Source organism: Diaphorina citri, unplaced genomic scaffold (assembly GCF_000475195.1).
Source record: "Diaphorina citri unplaced genomic scaffold, Diaci psyllid genome assembly version 1.1 scaffold1127, whole genome shotgun sequence".
Lineage (NCBI taxonomy): Eukaryota > Metazoa > Arthropoda > Insecta > Hemiptera > Psyllidae > Diaphorina > Diaphorina citri.
In genome coordinates, this window is record NW_007378556.1 from 34,143 (window position 1) to 54,375 (window position 20,233).

Consider the following 20,233-nt stretch of genomic DNA (forward strand, 5'->3'; position numbering starts at 1 on the left):
AGCTAACCTCAAAATTTTTCAAATAATGCCATGTTGCCAAGTCTTACAACGAACGTAGAGCGTACCGTGTAAACGAAGCGAAAAAGTTTTGATTTTTTTGAACTGTTCACTGTTGAAAGCTAACCTCAAAATTTTTCAAATAATGCCATGTTGCCAAGTCTTACAACGAACGTAGAGCGTACCGTGTAAACGAAGCTTGAAAGCTCCCTTTTCAGGGACGAATTTCAAAAGGACCTCCGGAGGAGCTCTAAAAATTTAATTAAAAGTATCAAATCCAAAAAAAACCTGGATTTCTACTAACCCGGTGTCCCAAAAGCTCCTGAGAGCTTTGAAGACAAAAAAAAATCAAATTTAAAAAAAGGTTGAACGGGACTTTTTGGGACAAATAAAATTTCCCACACGCTAAAATAAAATTTCCCACAAGGGATTTTTTTCTTCCCTCGAGCAAAATTTTTTTGTTTTGTTTTGGTGCCAACGTAGCGAAAGTGAGGGGAATGGGGAAACTGGGGAAAACTGAAAAAGTTTGCCCGAAATTGAATTTTTATCACTAAAAGCCGTGAAAGTTGATAAGATAGATAGCGAAGGAATAAATCACTCAAAATTAAACAACGTTGCGCGTGGTTGATAGAACGACCATCTTGGCCTTGGCAATCGCATGCTGCTGGGTGAGTTTCATTTGAATAGGCGGATAGCCCGTCGCCCAATGAGGGTAAAACCCCGGCACTAAAGACCTTGTAGCAGTTGTACTTGATGTTTGTTCAAACCCTTAGTAATAAAAATAACAGAAAGCCAGCCGTTTCGAGAACGAACCTTATGTCTTTGGGATAAAGTTCGCCTGGGCGGGAATCGAACCCGCGACCTAGCACCTGCAAGGCAGACTAACTTGAACACACTAATTCATTTGTACCTATACGCTTCACAAAAAAAAAAAAAAAAGACCTTGCAGCAGTTGTACTTGATGTTTGTTCAAACCCTTAATAATAAAAAATAGCAGAAAGCCAGCCGTTTCGAGAACGAACCTTATGTGTTTGGGATAAAGTCCGCCTGGGCGGGAATCGAACCCGCGATCTAGCTCCTGCAAGGCAGACTAACTTGAACACACTAATTCATTTGTACCTATACGCTTCACGAAAAAAAAAAAAAAAAAAAAAAAAAAAGAAAAAAAAAAAACTAGGTAGTATTTTTTCTTCCCTCGAGCAAAATTTTTTTGTTTTGTTTTGGTGCCAACGTAGCGAAAGTGAGGGGAATAAGGAAACCATGGAGGTATGAATATAAGTGGAGGAACAGATCCCTATCTCACCTGTACAAATGTTGGAAGACAAAATTTTCGAAAGGAAAAGAGCGTCTGAACATTGCAGGTAAGTAAGTAGGGCAGTCAGGTTTTCAAAATTATTGTCACCAAGTAATCAGACAATGGGGGCACCTAATTTATAAGTACTAAGTAGTGGAGGTACTTGACCATCTGAGAGGTCAATTATTCTGGGTTCTGCAGTCACTCGCCTCTTTACTTGGCAAGGCATTGCTCTAGTTGATAATAATGATAAATAATGTAAAAAAAATACAAGAAGACAAGAGAAAGTTAAAACTACTAAGTTATACCTACGGAGAGATTCCCCTGCCTAATGAAGTTTTAAACAGCTGCGTTATAATCATGGTACCTACTGTGTTTACTTCCCACTGGAAAAATAATTTCCTGCTTGGTTTTTCTTGAAATTCATTCCTGGATTAAAGGCTATAAGTCTATCCTGGATTAAAGGGTACAATATTGAACCTGAGGTGATAAAACTTCATACACCATACCTAGTGTTAGCAAAAGCTAGATTCCTACTACTTACCCTAGGTATTTGTGAAATTTGGTTTATTACGTAAATAAAGTTGGTTGATAATGCCAAGTATAGTCCAGGCACTCCTTCTCTTGTATTCAACATTTCATAATACCTATTAGGTACATAGGTAGGTCTACCCTAGGTATTTGTGAAATTTGGTTTATTACGTAAGTAAAGTTGGTTGATAATGCCAAGTATAGTCCAGGCACTCCTTCTCTTGTATTCAACATTTCATAATACCTATTAGGTACATAGGTAGGTACCTACCGTACCTCATTCAGAGTGTCAAGAACAAGGTGGGTTCTGTTGCCAAGTTGATGACCTTTAATATACCAACCAGATCCATAACTTTAGTAAACCCCTTGGTTTTGTTCTCTTTCAGTGTATCTACCTTATTGTAAATCATTATAATGGGGCCAAATCTGTTCTATCAAGTATGTGTTTGGAACACTATCATGTACACTTGAAAGAAGAATCCATAGGCTTGTTATAAACCATCTGTCTGCAAAGTAAGTAGTGTTGTATATTCTAGATTTGAAACCCTTCTGTTCTTTATCCAATGAATTGAATGCAGACCTAATTAAAAAAAAAAAAAAAAAAAAAAAAAAAAATTCTTTATCCAATAAATTGAATGCAGACCTAATTAAAAAAAAAAAAAAAAAAAAAAACTAAAGACATTACACATATGGAATGCACATATTTTTGTACTTTTGCATGGAAAAGCTCCTTCAGGAGAACCCATCCAGTTAAAGCAAAAACATTAAAAAGAAAGGAACAGAAGGGTTTTAAATAACTTGCAAATGCTTGAAAATGGAAACCTTATATTAAGTATTTGAGATTGAAGCACTTTCTCCCCCCTCACAAGGCTAACTGCACTCCTAAAGCATGGTGACAAACCATGCACAGTGTTGTTTAACTTTAGTTATTTCTTTAAAACCTATTTAACTATAGGGTGAACTGGAAATGTTATTGTCAAGGCTCCACTTTTTATACAGTGTGTAAGAAAATAATATAATTAAGTACCTACCAACCTACCATTTTATTTATGTACTTTTACTGTAGCATTTCTCTGTGGCCTTGAAAATACATGAGTGTTATAAAATGACTAATTGACAATATAACAGGTACTTCTGCCTCTTGTTATCGTATAGGGTGAACTGGAAATGTTATTGTCAAGGCTCTACTTTTTATACAGTGTGTAAGAAAATAATATAATTAAGTACCTACCTACCTACCATTTTATTTATGTACTTTGATTGTAGCATTTCTCTGTGGCCTTGAAAATACATGAGTGTTATAAAATGACTAATTGACAATATAACAGGTACTTCTGCCTCTTGTTATCTGACTAACACAAAATCTCTGTTAATTAATTTGATAAGAAGTCCCAAGTAGCTACTCATCTGTATCTGCCTACTTATTAGGTTGAGTTAGCTGCTAGTATTGTGTTCACTGTTTTTAGCTGAGTTTAAGATTTTGTTCTACTTTGAGCGTGCTTTTGTTTGTTCTTTGTTCTTTGAGTGTGCCAAAATTTAAGTACCTACCTATTTATTTGTATTAAAATGCATTACCTATTCTTATAATGTTCTCTTGATTTATTTATTGTTAATATAGGAATAGTTCTGAACATGAAATTTTATTGTGAATTATTCAATGTCTGACAAAATGGAATTATTCTAATAATAATCCTTTTCTCGAATCATCTAATAGTTTCTGTACTCTTTTCCCATGTAAAACATGAAATTTTATTGTGGATTATTCAATGTCTGACAAAATGGAATTATTCTAATAATAATCCTTTTCTCGAATCATCTAATAGTTTCTGTACTCTTTTCCCATGTATCCATTATTTTGTCAATGTCTTTAAAAATATTTGTTCATTGGTTTTTGCACTGAAACAATTTATTATAATTATGTCAGGTTTATTTAAAAAAAAAAAAAAATGTGTGTGAAGATGTTAGTGTGCTTACTGTTTCATTCCCAAAGCATGTCAACATTTTAGTTGTTATTACACAACACATAACAGTTTTATTGTTTTCCTGTTAACACTTTTTAAAGGCCTACCTAACTATTTTGTACAAGTAATGCTGTCACTATAGGTACTCACAGGTGGCTACTCTACTCAATTATCTTCCATTGATTGAGGGCGTCCCTTACAAATATGTATATCTCGTAGAAAATTTTCATCCTACTAGGAGTCAAAGTTGAACGTTCTGCATGCTATGCTAGTGTGATACTTTTCGACCAAACTTTTATTAAAAAAATTAATACAACTAAGTATTCAAAAATTTTATCTTGATATTACTTGGGTAAAGTTATTTAGAGTTGGTTGACACAGGGCTTAATTTTCCTTTGTTTCAGTGCCCTCACATAGAACAAACATTAATTGCTAAGGGAAAACTTGGCAATTCCGAGCAGTTGCAGGAAAAAAATTAATACAGCTAAGTATTCAAACCTTTTATCTTGATATTACTTGGGTAAAGTTTTTTTGAGTTGGTTGACACGGGGCTTAATTTTCCTTTGTTTCAGTGCCCTCACATAGAACAAACATTAATTGCTAAGGGAAAACTTGGCAATTCCGAGCAGTTGCAGGCGTTTTCCTTATGACAAAATGTCTGTGTTATGACACTTTTACGTTTTATTTTGCCTCTAGGGTCAAAGTTTTCTAGGTTTAAAACTTTTAAAAGTGATCTTTCCAAAACTTCTTTTTCGAAAGTTCATTGTTCGAATTGGTCCAAGCAAACAAAATTAATATGTGTAAACCAAAATGTAAGTGAATCTTGAGGTTCTTTAAACAAAGTTTTATAATTGTTAGGTAAGAAAACTATGAGTTATGGTTCTAAACCAATCCTTCGAATTGGTCCAAGCAAACAAAACTAATATGTGTAAGCCAAAATGTAAGTGAATCTTGAGGTTCTTTAAACAAAGTTTTATAATTGTTAGGTAAGAAAACTATGAGTTATGGTTCTAAACCAATCCAAATTCTATAAGTCTATGGTAGGTATGTAACTCTAGATGAGATATGAAAAGGAAAAGGTTATTGAGTACTTACTTTGGGTAATATATTATTACCTTCCCTAGGTATGAAGGATATTCAGTTACTCTAAACTAAAGGGTTGTCACTTACTTTGGGTAATATATTATTACCTTCCCTAGGTACGAAGGACATTCAGTTACTCTAAACTAAAGGGTTGTATAATACCTATTATTTAATGGCTTTATTTTCTACAAGTTAAAACGATCAAACAAACAAAGGGGTACCAATAGGGGTATCCACGTTGTGAAAATTATTAACAAAACTACCAGAGTAGGGCTCTAGGGCTGTCCGGAATATTTCCACAATAATGTTCTAGAATAAGTTGAAATTTATATTGCTTTCACAAAACGATCAAACAAACAAAGGGGTATCAATAGGGGTATCCACGTTGTGAAAATTAGTAACAAAACTACCAGAGTAGGGCTCTAGGACTGTCCGGAATATTTCCACAATAATGTTCTAGAATAAGTTGATATTTATATTGCTTTCAGTATCAGCAGCTGTTGATCAATAGGATACAGAGACTTCATGAAAAAACACAAATGTCTCTTCCCAAACTAGGTGGCTCAGAGGTGAGCACCTTCATAACCGCGGAGATATCAAGCAATAATGCTGGGGAAATAACACAAGGCTATGCGTTAGGTGTCATGTTGGGCGCTTACAAGCAAGATTTCGATGCGCTCATTGGTATTCATCCGACTTGTGCTGAAGTATTCACAACACTCAGTGTAACCAAGGAGTCGAATAAAAAACTGGAGAGCAGTGGTTGCTGAGGTTAATTCCGCTGATGTTTACTTTTGTAACACGAAAGTAAAATCAGCTCATTCGTTGAAATGTACTTTTGATGTAGATTTATATTCTCTTCCTAATGTTTAATAGAAATAATGATTTGAATCACACCGACTGGCGCTGTGCCAGTTTTGATGCCAAAACAAATATCCCAAGAAAATGTCCTCGTTGTCAAACACTGGTTGTATTTTTATCAATCCCAATTGGGCAGTAAGGTTCTTAAACACAACCAGCCCTGCACCAATCACTTGAAAGTTTCTAAGTTATACACTTAGGGTACTAAATCCACACAACCAGCCCTGCACCAATCACTTGAAAGTTTCTAAGTTATACACTTAGGGTACTAAATCCTGAGTTGAAAATATTTTATTCAATCCCAATTGGGCAGTAAGGTTCTTAACCACAACCAGCCCTGCACCAATCACTTGAAAGTTTCTAAGTTATACACTTAGGGTACTAAATCCTGAGTTGAAAGTATTTTATTAATGTAGAAGTAGAACTTAAGACTATCAATACGAGATAACCTACCTCAGGCCCTAAATATGAAGAAATAATGTGTTACTTCTATTTTCTATTTCTTCAAATTGTTCGCTGAAAGTACATTTCTTATGTTCCATGAATCATGTGTTTTTAGAACATATTTCGCAAGAGATATTTTCTAACGTATGATGGTTTTATCATAAACTCAATGGTCGAGTCGGTAAAACTTGAAGAAAAGCACTGTTTTGTGGATCTACTCTACCTCTCTTCTTTTTATTATTATTATTATTTATTTTAATGTCAACTAACTAATATATTAACCATATTGAAATCACATATACTCATTTGTTTTTTCTTCTTATAACTAGTTCATTTTGCTTTAAAACATGTTTTGGTGAATCTGGGAACTCTAGGGTGATGGGAAAAATATTGTTCCACTATTTTAGCAACCTCTACCTCTCTTCTTTTTATTTTTATTATTTATTTTAATGTCAACTAACTAGTATATTAACCATATTGAAATCACATATACTCATTTGTTTTTTTTTTTTTTTCCTTTTAACTAGTTCATTTTGCTTTAAAACATGTTTTGGTGAATCTGGGAACTCTAGGGTGATGGGAAAAATATTGTTCCACTATTTTAGCAAGCCTAAAATAATTTCGCTTAGATTTAAGTTACATTCAGAAAGTTAATTTAAGTTAAATTTAGGTTCTAGACTATTTATTTACATGACAGAACTCTTTGTAGATCTGAATTATCAATTGATAAGGTGTCTGTCTTTATTTCATGTAAAAAAAAAAAAAAAAAAATACTCTAAGGAAACTGGGGAAAACTGAAAAAGTTTGCCCGAAATTGAATTTTTATCACTAAAAGCCGTGAAAGTTGATAAGATAGATAGCGAAGGAGAGAAATGGTACACTGGAAATCACAGAATACCATTAGATGTCTGAACATTGCAGGTAAGTAAGTAGGGCAGTCAGGTTTTCAAAATTGTCACCTAGTAATCAGACAATGGGGGCACCTAATTAATAAGTAATAAGTAGTGGAGGTACCTGACCATCTGAGAGGTCAATTAGTCTGGGTTCTGCAGTCACTCGCTGCTTTACTTGGCAAGGCATTGCTGTAGTTGATAATAATGATAAGTTAAAAAAATACAATAAGACAAGAGAAAGTTAAAACTACTAAGTTATAACTAGGTAGAGATTCCCCTGCCTAATGAAGTTTTAAACAGCTGTGTTATAATCATGGTAGGTACCTACTGTGTTTACTTCCTATGTGATAAAATAATTACCTGCTTGGTTTTTCTTGAGATTCATTTCTGGATTAAAGGCTATAAGTTTATCCTGGATTAAAGGGTACAATATTGAACCTGAGGTGATAAAACTTCATACACCATACCTAGTGTTAGCAAAAGCTAGATTCCTACTACCTACCCTAGGTATTTGTGAAATTTGGTTTATTACATAAAGTTGGTTGATAATACCAAGTATAGTCCCGGCACTCCTTCTCTTGTATTCAACATTTCATAATACCTATTAGGTACATAGGTAGGTACCTACCGTACCTCATTCAGAGTGTCAAGAAGTTTATCATGATGGCAGATTCTATGATTACTTGGATAATAACTTCCAGACGTATGATTATGATCTGTGTGTGATTGGTGGTGGCTCTGGTGGAATATCTGCAGCTAAGGAAGCAGCCTCCATGAACAAGAAGGTCGCCCTGTTTGACTTTGTTACACCTAGTCAGCATGGTACTGTCTGGGGGTTAGGAGGTACATGTGTCAATGTGGGCTGCATCCCGAAGAAATTATTTCACAGAGCGTCTTTATTGAATGAAGAAGCCACGACAAGTGACAACTTTGGATTCCACATGAAGAAATCATTCACTTGGAAAACTTTGGTGGATAATGTGCAGAAGTATATTCGTAACTTGAATAATAACTATGAAAAAGAGTTAGAGAAGAACAAAATAGATTATTTCAACGCTAAAGCCGTGTTTGTTGACAAGCACAGAGTGAAGTTTGCAGGTGAAGAGCGAACTGTATCTGCTCAGAACTTTATCATTGCTGTCGGGGGCAGACCCACCTACCCTGATATTCCTGGAGCACGTCTGCTCAGAACTTTATCATTGCTGTCGGGGGTAGACCCACCTACCCTGATATTCCTGGAGCACATCTCGGCATAACTTCAGATGATCTATTCAGTTTAAACAAAGACCCTGGTAAAGTTCTTATGGTAGGTATGTAACTCTAGATGAGATATGAAAGGTTATTGAGTACTTACTTTGGGTAATATATTATTACCTTCCCTAGGTATGAAGGATATTCAGTTACTCTAAACTAAAGGGTTGTATAATATTATTTAATGGCTTTATCTTCTACAAGTTAAAACGATCAAACAAACAAAGGGTTACCAATAGGGGTATCCGCTTTGTGAAAATTATCAACAAAACTACCAGAGTAGGGCTCTAGGGCTGTCCGGAATATTTCCACAATAATGTTCTAGAATAAGTTGAAATTTATATTGCTTTCAGTATCAGCAGCTGTTGATCAATAGGATACAGAGACTTCATGAAAAAACACAAATGTCTCTTCCCAAACTAGGTGGCTGAGCTCAACCAAGAGCTTGAAATGCGGATGCTTGAATTCCGAGCGCAATATCCAACCAAATACCGAGACTGGTACCATTATGAACTAAATCTTAAAATGCCTGATTTGTTCTTTACTTCTCATCCTACTAATGTAAATACTTACCTATAGCTTCTCTCTCAAGCTGATGATGAATCTTGTCTAAGAATTACTTGGCCCCCCCTTGCTTACACTTTACATTTATTTTTAGGTCCATCAGGAATCACAATGAGCTCAAAACAAGGAAAGTATGTGAAGCATGGCTACTTGATAGAGGAGATTTGTCAGACTTATCCAGAGCTCAACCAGGAGCTTGAAATGCGGATGCTCGAATTCCGAGCGCAATATCCAACCAAATACCGAGACTGGTACCATTATGAACTGATACCAGCATTACGCAAGTTACAACAGAGACATTCCTTCCTCCTCATCGTTTTTGTTAATTGCACTATTATGGCTTGTATTTTCTATTGAGGGTTTGTTTGAGTTTAGTTCTGCTATACTTGTTGATGGGTTCGTTGATAAACTACTGGTTTTCCTCTGAACAAGGTTGGCATTTGTTCTTGGTTCTTCAATTTGTTCAAGTCGTGTCATCACAGGTTTAGATTTTGTACTATTGGAACTCGCGTCATTGTCTAATAACCTTGGATTCATATTCAACATGGTTAGCGTGTCGAGAATCTCTGCTTCATTTAGTTCTACGTCTGAATAAGATTCCAATGCTTCTAATTCTTTTTCTAAATCCAGAGAGGAGGAAGATGTGAGTGATTTTGAAACTTGTCGAATGTTGGATAGTGTTGGCGGTCGCATGTAGGGTGTTGTTCCATACAGTTGTTGGTCTTGTTTGCTCCACTGTTGCATATTGTGAATGCTTCCCAGTCCGAAGTCCATTTTGTCGTCCTCCTCGTTTTTCGGTATTCCGATTTTGTCGCTCAGCTTTTCCACCTCTTCTTTCTGAGGAAGATGTGAGTGATTTTGAAACTTGTCGAATGTTGGATAGTGTTGGCGGTCGCACGTAGGGTGTTGTTCCATACAGTTGTTGGTCTTGTTTGCTCCACTGTTGCATATTGTAAATGCTTCCCAGTCCGAAGTCCATTTTGTCGTCCTCCTCGTTTTTCGGTATTCCGATTTTGTCGCTCAGCTTTTCCACCTCTTCTTTCATGCGATTCTGGAAGAAGAAAATGGAAAAGGATTTTTAGAACCCCTCTCATGGACTGAAAACAGATACCAATATTTAAATATTTCATGATAAATGCTTCCCAGTCCGAAGTCCATTTTGTCGTCCTCCTCGTTTTTCGGTATTCCGATTTTGTCGCTTAGCTTTTCCACCTCTTCTTTCATGCGATTCTGGAAGAAGAAAATGGAAAAGGATTTTTAGAACCCCTCTCATGAACTGAAAATAGATACCAATATTTAAATATTTCATGTTATTTATCCACTGGATGATAGATTTCACAGAGGATTAAAACGTCTCGTCTGTTGATTACCTTTTTTTATATTTCATGTTATTTATCCACTGGATGATAGATTTCACAGAGGATTAAAACGTCTCGTCTGTTGATTATCTTTTTTTTATGCTCTTTTAACTCTCTACTCATTTAGTAAACTTACCAAATTCAGTCGGTTCAGGTTGTCGTTTATGTGCTTTTGAAAGACAATCTTGAGACCTTTGCACTATATTTCTCAATGGAAATATTCATAGTCCAGCTGATCATTATGCTCTGTTAAGCTACGTGTATGATCTGTCACTACTGATTTATAATAGGGTGAATTCTCAGCATATCGCGTGGATCAATAGCTTAGCAGAGGTGATCAGTTCTATCCAACCAGACATCGAAGTGAATTATGCCAGCAACATATCTCAAGAACCTTCAATTCCATATCAAGATATACAAACTGCACCTCCCCTCAGCATATCGCGTGGATCAATAGCTTAGCAGAGGTGATCAGTGCTATCCAACCAGACATCGAAGTGAATTATGCCAGCAACATATCTCAAGAACCTTCAATTCCATATCAAGATATACAAACTGCACCTCCTGACTATAATTTCCAAGTTGTAGAGTTGGACAAGTTGCCTAATGGCGCTCAAATACAGACCGCTCTATTTGAAAGAACAGGTCAGAAGACAGTGCCTAATATTTTCATTCATGGGAAACACATTGGTGGTTGTAGTGACTTGTTGGATGGCCTAGTTAGGTAGTGCGTCTACCCTACAAACCCTAGGTCGCAGGTTCGGTTCCCGTCCGGGGCAGATTGTATCCTGAACAGATAGGTTTCGTTTTCGGAGGTAAATACCTACAGTTATTGTAAATAAATGCTTACAGATGCTAATGGCTTCCCATATCCAGAGTAGGTAGTTACTTACAGAGCAGTGGCTTCCCATATCTAGAGGTTTATCACAGGTGAGATGAGAAGGTAGAAGTTTCTTATCCTCAGGACTAGTGTTGCTTCGGAGCCATGGCTTGATATTATCTTCACTCTGGAAAAAGGAACATGATTAAATTGAATTTAGAAAAAGAAGTAATCTTGTACTGTAGAATCAACCATCCTAATAATAATAATAATAATAATAGTGCTTATTTATACTGCTCGCATAGGACTGAAAAGTCCCTTTACTCCAGCAGTAGGCTAGTACGGCGAGCAGTCAGATACCACAAGAAGAGAACCCTGAGGACCTAGCAGGTCCCAACACTGGCAGTGTAGGCACAATATCAATCCATTCCAAGTTCACATTTGCTGAAGACAAAACAGACTCTTAGTGTATGATGAACCAGAACCTTCCAACTATTCTTACATGCCCCAGACTGAATTACAACAACCGACTGTAGCTCAGACTGTAAATCCTGTACCACTCGTGCAATATAATGAACCTCAACCTCCATCTCATCAAGAAGAAGTCAGTGTGCCTCAGGATACTGGATCCTCGCAAATGTTACCACCTGTCGAGACTGTCCCTAGCAACTCAATGCCTCAAGTAGAACAAGCACAACCACTGCCAGCATTCTATGTCCCTAGCTATAGCGGTAGCATGGAACCTGGTAGTACTCCAGCGAGCAGTCAGATACCACAAGAAGAGAACCTTGAGGACCTAGCAGGTCCCAACACTGGCAGTGTAGGCACAATATCAATCCATTCCAAGTTCACATTTGCTGAAGACAAAACAGACTCTCCGCCACAAAGTGCAACGAAACCGACGCCGACTGAAAATCAAACGAAAGAAACGACTGTCGCCAAACCTGCTAAAACACAAGAGACAGGGAAAGGTAGCTCCGGGGGTGGATGGCTGAATTTCTTGAAGTTCGGGCGACCCAAGAACCAAATGATTCTCCCTGATGATGACAAGCCTTCTATCGTTTGGGACAAAGAGAAGAAAATGTGGGTGGATGTTAATAGCGACGGTAAATCTGGACCGAGTGCGCTGCCCCCTCCCCCTAAAGTGTCCCAAATGACAACCCAGCCCCAGCCTAATGCAACCCCTGCACCTGCAACTAATCCAGCCCCTGCAGCTATGCCCGCAGCACCAGTTAGTAATCCCCTGGTTCAGAACGGGCCAGGACCTGTGAACACTATGCCCGCGGGTCCTCTGCCTAGTAATCCATTAAGCCAGAATGGACCGGCACCTATGAAGTCAAGCGCTCAGAATGGTTATAAAAAAGGTAAAGCCAAATATGTGAATGTTCTAGCGAGTAATGGGTGATTGTATTGGACATTTGTTATGAACTAGTATGTATGTTCCTTGTTTTGAGATAAGACGCCGATAGATTTTGGTGTACGGCTGGAAATCATTGACACGGGGTGTAAAATGTTGCTCTTGTGGACATAATCAGTGTTCCCAGTGACCTGGATAAGTAATGGAATTCGTTTTTATGAGGTCTTTTGGGGAACTCTGTATAAAGTGCCCTAGAACTCAAAAACATTCTTTCAGTGGAACTCTGTATAAAGTGCCCTAGAACTCAAAAACATTCTTTCAGTGGACTGATTGTAATATTAATGACCGATATAGTTTTGATTTTATTGTTTGAGAATGGTGAAATATTCAAGATGCTGGGAGCAAGTCCTGAAGAGGAAGGTGTGTTCAATCCTGCAAGCTTTGTCAATACGGAAGTAGACAACAATAGTGTGGTGATATTCAGTAAATCTTGGTGTCCATTCTGCACGAAAGCAAAAGAGAACAACTATGAAAAAGAGTTAGAGAAGAACAAAATAGATTATTTCAACGCTAAAGCCGTGTTTGTTGACAAGCACAGGGTGAAGTTTGCAGGTGAAGAGCGAACTGTATCTGCTCAGAACTTTATCATTGCTGTCGGGGGCAGACCCACCTACCCTGATATTCCTGGAGCACATCTCGGCATCACTTCAGATGATCTATTCAGTTTAAACAAAGACCCTGGTAAAGTTCTGCTGGTAGGAGCGTCTTACATCGCACTGGAGTGTGCAGGCTGCGATAAGTAATGGAATTCGTTTTTATGAGGTCGTTTGGGGAACTCTGTATAAAGTGCCCTAGAACTCAAAAACATTCTTGCGGTTCAGCTGGGGTGTAAAATGGTGCTCTTGTGGACATAATCAGTGTTCCCAGTGACCTGGATAAGTAATGGAATTCGTTTTTATGAGGTCGTTTGGGGAACTCTGTATAAAGTGCCCTAGAACTCAAAAACATTCTTTCAGTGGACTGTATGTGTTGGTAGGTGCTGAGAATCAACTGCTTGCTGATCAGATTCCTATCCGGAGTGTCATGTTAACAATGGCCTATGATAATACATTGCCTCACTTACAATACTACAAATACTATATTGCTTTAAACTATGTCAAGATGGGAGCTTATGAGTTGAGTTTATGTTTGTTACAAAACATTGCGACTGTATTTCTCAATGGAAATATTCATAGTCCAGCTGATCATTATGCTCTGTTAAGCTACGTATATGATCTGTCACTACTGATTTACAATAGGGTGAATCCTCAGCATATCGCGTGGATCAATAGCTTAGCAGAGGTGATCAGTGCTATCCAACCAGACATCGAAGTGAATTATGCCAGCAACATATCTCAAGAACCTTCAATTCCATATCAAGATATACAAACTGCACCTCCAGTGTATGATGAACCAGAACCTTCCAACTATTCTTACATGCCCCAGACTGAATTACAACAACCGGCTGTAGCTCAGACTGTAAATCCTGTACCACTCGTGCAATGTAATGAACCTCAACCTCCATCTTATCAAGAAGAAGTCAGTGTGCCTCAGGATACTGGATCCTCGCAAATGTTACCACCTGTCGAGACTGCATTTGAAACTGAAAGCTCAGACTGAACCCAATGACATTTCAGAATTATTACTCAATGAATATAAGAAGATGCAAGGGGAACAATTCCTCAAGTACTCGAGTGAGGAGACATCAGGTCATGTGTCGCGTGACTCGATGTCTCCACATACAAATGATGATGCCATGTCTAGAGAACAATTCATGTCACAACCTCAAGATTCATTCTCCACGGACAGTGTCGCCCTCTCACGGGAACAATTCATATCTCAAGACTTGACACGGGATGACTTCATGTCTCAGGAACAATTCATGTCACGTGATCAGTTCATAGCACAGGATCAAGCGTCAGGTGAGAGTCAACTCAACTCCTTGTCATTACAAAGTCAGGATGAAGATAAAGTTCTGCATCGTCTGCGTAAGTTACTACTCAATGGTTCTAAACACAAGGCGTTACGTTGGGCTATTGAGAATCAGGAGTGGGTGAGTGCCTTGTTCATTGCATCTAGTATGGATGAGGCTACCTACATGTCTGTCTGTTCCATGTATATTCAGAGTATACCCAAGAATGATCCCCTGCGTACGTGTCTGCAAGTACAGTTTGGTCTGGACTTGGACTATCAATATTCTGATGACTGGGGAGTTCATCTGGCCGCCATCTTGAATAATGCACAGGATGCTTCATTGATCTTGAGATTTGCCAATATACTGGGTGGTGTGAAAGATATCTGTGGTCAACACTTCTGCTATATCTCTGCTCGGATACACCCTGATTCCTCCACTAACAGGAATGTCCCATATGTGTTGGTAGGTGCTGAGAATCAACTGCTTGCTGATCAGATTCCTATTCGGAGTGTCATGTTAACAATGGCCTATGATAATACATTGCCTCACTTACAATACTACAAATACTATATTGCTTTAAACTATGTCAAGATGGGAGCTTATGAGTTGAGTTTATGTTTAAAGAGAAGTTCAAGTCCATCAACCAATCATTTAAAACCATTGAGTTAGACTTGCTTGGTGATAATGGTAGCAAAATTCAGAATGCACTCTTTGAAACCATTTGAAACTGAAAGCTCAGACTGAACCCAATGACATTTCAGAATTATTACTCAATGAGTATAAGAAGATGCAAGGAGAACAATTCCTCAAGTACTCGAGTGAGGAGACATCAGGTCATGTGTCACGGGACTCCATGTCTCCACATACAAATGATGATGCCATGTCTAGAGAACAATTCATGTCACAACCTCAAGATTCATTTTCCACGGACAGTGTCGCCCTCTCACGGGAACAATTCATATCTCAAGACTTGACACGGGATGACTTCATGTCTAATGGTCCTGTCATGTCACGTGATCAGTTCATAGCACAGGATCAAGCGTCAGGTGATAGTCAACTCAACTCCTTGTCATTACAAAGTCAGGATGAAGATAAAGTTCTGCATCGTCTGCGTAAGTTACTACTCAATGGTTCTAAACTTATTTCATGTTATTTATCCACTGGATAATAGATTTCACAGAGGATTGAAACGTCTCGTCTGTTGATTACCTTTTTTTATGCTCTCTTAACTCTCTACTCATTTAATAAACTTACCAAATTCAGTCGGTTCAGGTTGTCGTTTATGTGCTTTTGAAAGACAATCTTGAGACCTTTGTTGGTGTAAACGCCCTTACCTTTTTTTTATGCTCTGAACTCTCTACTCATTTAGTAAACTTACCAAATTCAGTCGGTTCAGGTTGTCGTTTATGTGCTTTTGAAAGACAATCTTGAGACCTTTGTTGGTGTAAACGCCCTTACTGAGAACATCGTCCGTGATATCACGCAGGAATTTCACGTACAGGGCATCTTCGTTCCTGGAACAAAAAGATTGAAACATCTTGTTCAATAATCAAATAAAGAAAGTATTGTTAAAAAAAAAAAAAAATCTTTTTGTGGATTGAAACATCGGTAAATCAGTATGGTATAACAAGTGGCAAGCCTTTATTCACACTGCATTTGTCAAGAGTTCCTAAAGGTGTGTCCACACAAAGTCGACCGACCTATCCACACTGCCGACCCATCAACACTGCCTCGACAACGCATAATAATAGTGCTTATTTATACTGTCCCTTTACTCCAGCAGTAGGCTACTACTACTATTATTGTGGTCAAATTCTCAAATTATATTGAGGATAAAATTCCATACCTCGGCTGGGATTGAACCCACGCCCTCCTGTTTACCAGGCGAGCGCCTTGACCACTACACCACCAATGTACCCACACTTTGCAAGTGAATAACTGTGCCAATAAGCCCTTGAGTAGAATAACTGTGCCAATAAGCCCTTGAGTAGAATAACTGTGCCAATAAGCCCTTGAGTAGAATAACTGTGCCAATAAGCCCTTGAGTAGAATAACTGTGCCAATAAGCCCTTGAGTAGAATAACTGTGCCAATAAGCCCTTGAGTAGAATAACTGTGCCAATAAGCCCTTGAGTAGAATAACTGTGCCAATAAGCCCTTGAGTAGAATAACTGTGCCAATAAGCCCTTGAGTAGAATAACTGTGCCAATAAGCCCTTGAGTAGAATAACTGTGCCAATAAGCCCTTGAGTAGAATAACTGTGCCAATAAGCCCTTGAGTAGAATAACTGTGCCAATAAGCCCTTGAGTAGAATAACTGTGCCAATAAGCCCTTGAGTAGAATAACTGTGCCAATAAGCCCTTGAGTAGAATAACTGTGCCAATAAGCCCTTGAGTAGAATAACTGTGCCAATAAGCCCTTGAGTAGAATAACTGTGCCAATAAGCCCTTGAGTAGAATAACTGTGCCAATAAGCCCTTGAGTAGAATAACTGTGCCAATAAGCCCTTGAGTAGAATAACTGTGCCAATAAGCCCTTGAGTAGAATAACTGTGCCAATAAGCCCTTGAGTAGAATAACTGTGCCAATAAGCCCTTGAGTAGAATAACTGTGCCAATAAGCCCTTGAGTAGAATAACTGTGCCAATAAGCCCTTGAGTAGAATAACTGTGCCAATAAGCCCTTGAGTAGAATAACTGTGCCAATAAGCCCTTGAGTAGAATAACTGTGCCAATAAGCCCTTGAGTAGAATAACTGTGCCAATAAGCCCTTGAGTAGAATAACTGTGCCAATAAGCCCTTGAGTAGAATAACTGTGCCAATAAGCCCTTGAGTAGAATAACTGTGCCAATAAGCCCTTGAGTAGAATAACTGTGCCAATAAGCCCTTGAGTAGAATAACTGTGCCAATAAGCCCTTGAGTAGAATAACTGTGCCAATAAGCCCTTGAGTAGAATAACTGTGCCAATAAGCCCTTGAGTAGAATAACTGTGCCAATAAGCCCTTGAGTAGAATAACTGTGCCAATAAGCCCTTGAGTAGAATAACTGTGCCAATAAGCCCTTGAGTAGAATAACTGTGCCAATAAGCCCTTGAGTAGAATAACTGTGCCAATAAGCCCTTGAGTAGAATAACTGTGCCAATAAGCCCTTGAGTAGAATAACTGTGCCAATAAGCCCTTGAGTAGAATAACTGTGCCAATAAGCCCTTGAGTAGAATACCTAGGTCGCGGGTTCGATTCCCGTCCGGGGCAGATTGTATCCTAAACAGATAAATTTCGTTCTCGCGGAGGTGAATACCTACAGTTATTGTAAATAAATGCTTACAGATGCTAATGGCTTCCCATATCCACAGTAGGTAGATACTTACAGAGCAGTGGCTTCCGATATCTAGAGTAGGTAGATACTTACAGAGCAGTGGCTTCCCATATCCACAGTAGGTAGATACTTACAGAGCAGTGGCTTCCCATATCCAGAGTAGGTAGATACTTACAGAGCAGTGGCTTCCCATATCCAGAGGTTTATCACAGGCGAGATGAGAAGTTAGAAGTTTCTTATCCTCAGGAATAGTGTTACTTCGGAGCCATGGCTTAATGTTGTCTTCACTCTGGAAAAAAAGAACAGCATTAAATTAAATTTAGAAAAAGAGTAATCTTGTACTGTAGAATCAACCATGCTAATAAAAGTTAGCTTGGAAGGTAGCGCGTCTGCCTTTCAAGCACTAGGTTGCCGGTTCGAAGCCGTGAGGTGTTTTCGGAACGGGTAGCTCTTTTCTATCCTGACCTCCTTCTTTCTTCGATTTCGATCAAACTTAAAACAACAACGACACCACCACCAACAATAACAACTACTTACCTCTATTTCAACTTGCATGGTGTCCCACTGGGGCGCGGTTGATATTGGTTTCTTGCGCGGTGGACTAGGTCGCAGGTTCGGTTCCCGTCCGGGGCAGATTGTATCCTAAACAGATAAGTTTCGTTCTCGCGGAGGTGAATACCTACAGTTTATTGTAAATAAATGCTTACAGATGCTAATGGCTTCCCATATCCAGAGTAGGTAGATACTTACAGAGCAGTGGCTTCCCATATCCAGAGTAGGTAGATACTTACAGAGCAGTGGCTTCCCATATCCAGAGTAGGTAGATACTTACAGAGCAGTGGCTTCCCATATCTAGAGTAGGTAGATACTTACAGAGCAGTGGCTTCCCATATCTAGAGGTTTATCACAGGCGAGATGAGAAGGTATAAGTTTCTTATCCTCAGAAATAGTGTTACTTCGGAGCCATGGCTTGATGTTGTCTTCACTCTGGAAAAAAAGAACAGCATTAAATTAAATTTAGAAAAAGAAGTAATCTTGTACTGTAGAATCAACCATGCTAATAAAAGTTAGCTTGGAAGGTAGCGCGTCTGCCTTTCAAGCACTAGGTTGCCGGTTCGAACCTTATCTGTTTGAGATTTTTCGGAGCCGAAGCCGTGAGCTGTTTTCGGAACGGGTATTAGCTCTTTTCTATCCTGATCTCCTTCTTTCTTCGATTAAACTTAAAACAACAACAGCCAGCCTGGTTAGCTTAGTTGGTAGTGCGTCTGCCTTGTAAGCGCTAGGCCGCGGGTTCGATTCCTGCCCGGGGCGGATTTTATCCTTTCCCTATCCTGTCTTCCTTCTCTCTTCGATTTCGGGACGATAAGACCATAGCAGTTACAGTTCCCTCTGTCAAACCTCTTAAAAAAAAACAACAACAACAACGACATTACCACCAACAATAACAACTACTTACCTCTATTTCAACTTGCATGGTGTCCCACTGGGGCGCGGTTGATATTGGTTTCTTGCGCGGTGGAAAATAAACTCCTTGCAGTTGCCTCAGTTTGGATTCTGCACTGGAAGGTAAGATTCTGGGCTGAAACGGTGGTACTTCGGAACTTGGTATCACAGAGTCAAGGATGTCACCCTGGAGAAAAGTAAAATGGTGATAGGTATTTCCGGTGCTTGATTTTCTGAGCAGGCATCACTACATTCCTCGATAAACATTAGAAAGCAGTCCTGTGGTACTACTTTCCATTTAGGTGCTGGGTCAACACGAGAACACCAAAAAATAACCCGTCGAGATCTTTGCAATAAAAAAAAAAAAAAACGAGAGAACAGATTCACCTTTCGATCGATATCGATTGACGGCCGGTCGACTGGCGGGAATTTAGACCTGGGGCCATTAGGACAGCCTTTTGTATCTTGTCCTTAGTATAATTTGAAAATTTTACCACAATCATGGTAGCCAGGAACTTTTCAGAGTGTTCGGTCCTATTCGATCTGTATTAGATAAAATAGGCACTACCATTAATCTGGTGGAGGGGCTTTGTTCATCGACCTGTCCTATAGGACAGAACGATAATGGTTATGTATGTACATAATATGTACCATGAAGTATTATTTTCACTTGTTTGTTTCTTACCTTCGTTTCGCTTTCTGGACAGTCCATGATTTGGAACTCCTAGCGCTGCTATTGGTCGCTACCATTAAGTATTATTTTCACTTGGTTGTTTCTTACCTTCGTTTCGCTTTCTGGACAGTCCATGATTTGGAACTCCTAGCGCTGCTATTGGTCGGTTGGTTTTTACACCTCGCGTTGCTATTGGTCGGTTGGTTCGTACATCCAGGTGAAGAGCCTCGGCTACCATCGTCATTACTCGTATTTCCTTCGCCTTCGTTATACGCCGAGTCTTTACTTGAAGTCTGAAATGGTACAAGTTGAATTCTTGGACCAATTCGATTTCCCCACCCACTTTTCTTTATTTATGGAGAACCAAATGCAACAGCTCTACAAATACTAGACAGACCGATGGCCATTTTAATTATTAGCTAGCCAGCCTAGTTAGCTT

General features: G+C 38.7%; 2 protein-coding genes and 3 long non-coding RNA genes across 7 annotated transcripts; 2 read left to right on the top strand and 3 right to left on the bottom strand.

The window, feature by feature from the left end:
- Nucleotides 1–1,340: 1,340 nt before the first annotated feature.
- Nucleotides 1,341–9,165, top strand: LOC103514352. Of its 3 annotated transcripts, XR_003392921.1 has the most exons (4): nt 1,341–1,358; nt 2,209–2,335; nt 4,356–4,595; nt 5,355–5,470. It is a non-coding gene; the product is annotated as an uncharacterized LOC103514352 (long non-coding RNA). The 3 variants fall into 3 exon arrangements; XR_001809646.2 differs by lacking the exons at nt 4,356–4,595; nt 5,355–5,470 and adding an exon at nt 8,974–9,165; XR_003392922.1 differs by lacking the exons at nt 1,341–1,358; nt 4,356–4,595; nt 5,355–5,470 and adding exons at nt 1,525–1,654; nt 8,974–9,165.
- On the bottom strand, nt 6,062–6,947 carry LOC113469551. Its single transcript, XR_003392924.1, has 2 exons — nt 6,589–6,947; nt 6,062–6,394 (listed from the first exon to the last, which is right to left on the bottom strand). It is a non-coding gene; the product is annotated as an uncharacterized LOC113469551 (long non-coding RNA).
- LOC113469550 lies at nt 7,791–8,366 on the bottom strand. Its single transcript, XR_003392923.1, has 2 exons — nt 8,286–8,366; nt 7,791–8,220 (listed from the first exon to the last, which is right to left on the bottom strand). It is a non-coding gene; the product is annotated as an uncharacterized LOC113469550 (long non-coding RNA).
- Nucleotides 9,165–10,428, bottom strand: LOC113469547. Its single transcript, XM_026827351.1, has 3 exons — nt 10,374–10,428; nt 9,728–9,930; nt 9,165–9,522 (listed from the first exon to the last, which is right to left on the bottom strand). Exons 2-3 carry the CDS (start codon nt 9,922–9,924, stop codon nt 9,165–9,167), a joined length of 555 nt encoding a protein of 184 aa, XP_026683152.1. The 5' UTR covers nt 9,925–9,930; nt 10,374–10,428.
- Nucleotides 10,429–10,674: 246 nt separating this feature from the next.
- Nucleotides 10,675–12,637, top strand: LOC113469549 (proline-rich receptor-like protein kinase PERK12). The gene is made up of 2 exons (XM_026827357.1): nt 10,675–10,802; nt 11,523–12,637. The coding sequence occupies exon 2, from the start codon at nt 11,560–11,562 to the stop codon at nt 12,460–12,462; it is 903 nt and encodes a 300-aa protein (XP_026683158.1). The 5' UTR covers nt 10,675–10,802; nt 11,523–11,559; the 3' UTR covers nt 12,463–12,637.
- Nucleotides 12,638–20,233: the final 7,596 nt, after the last annotated feature.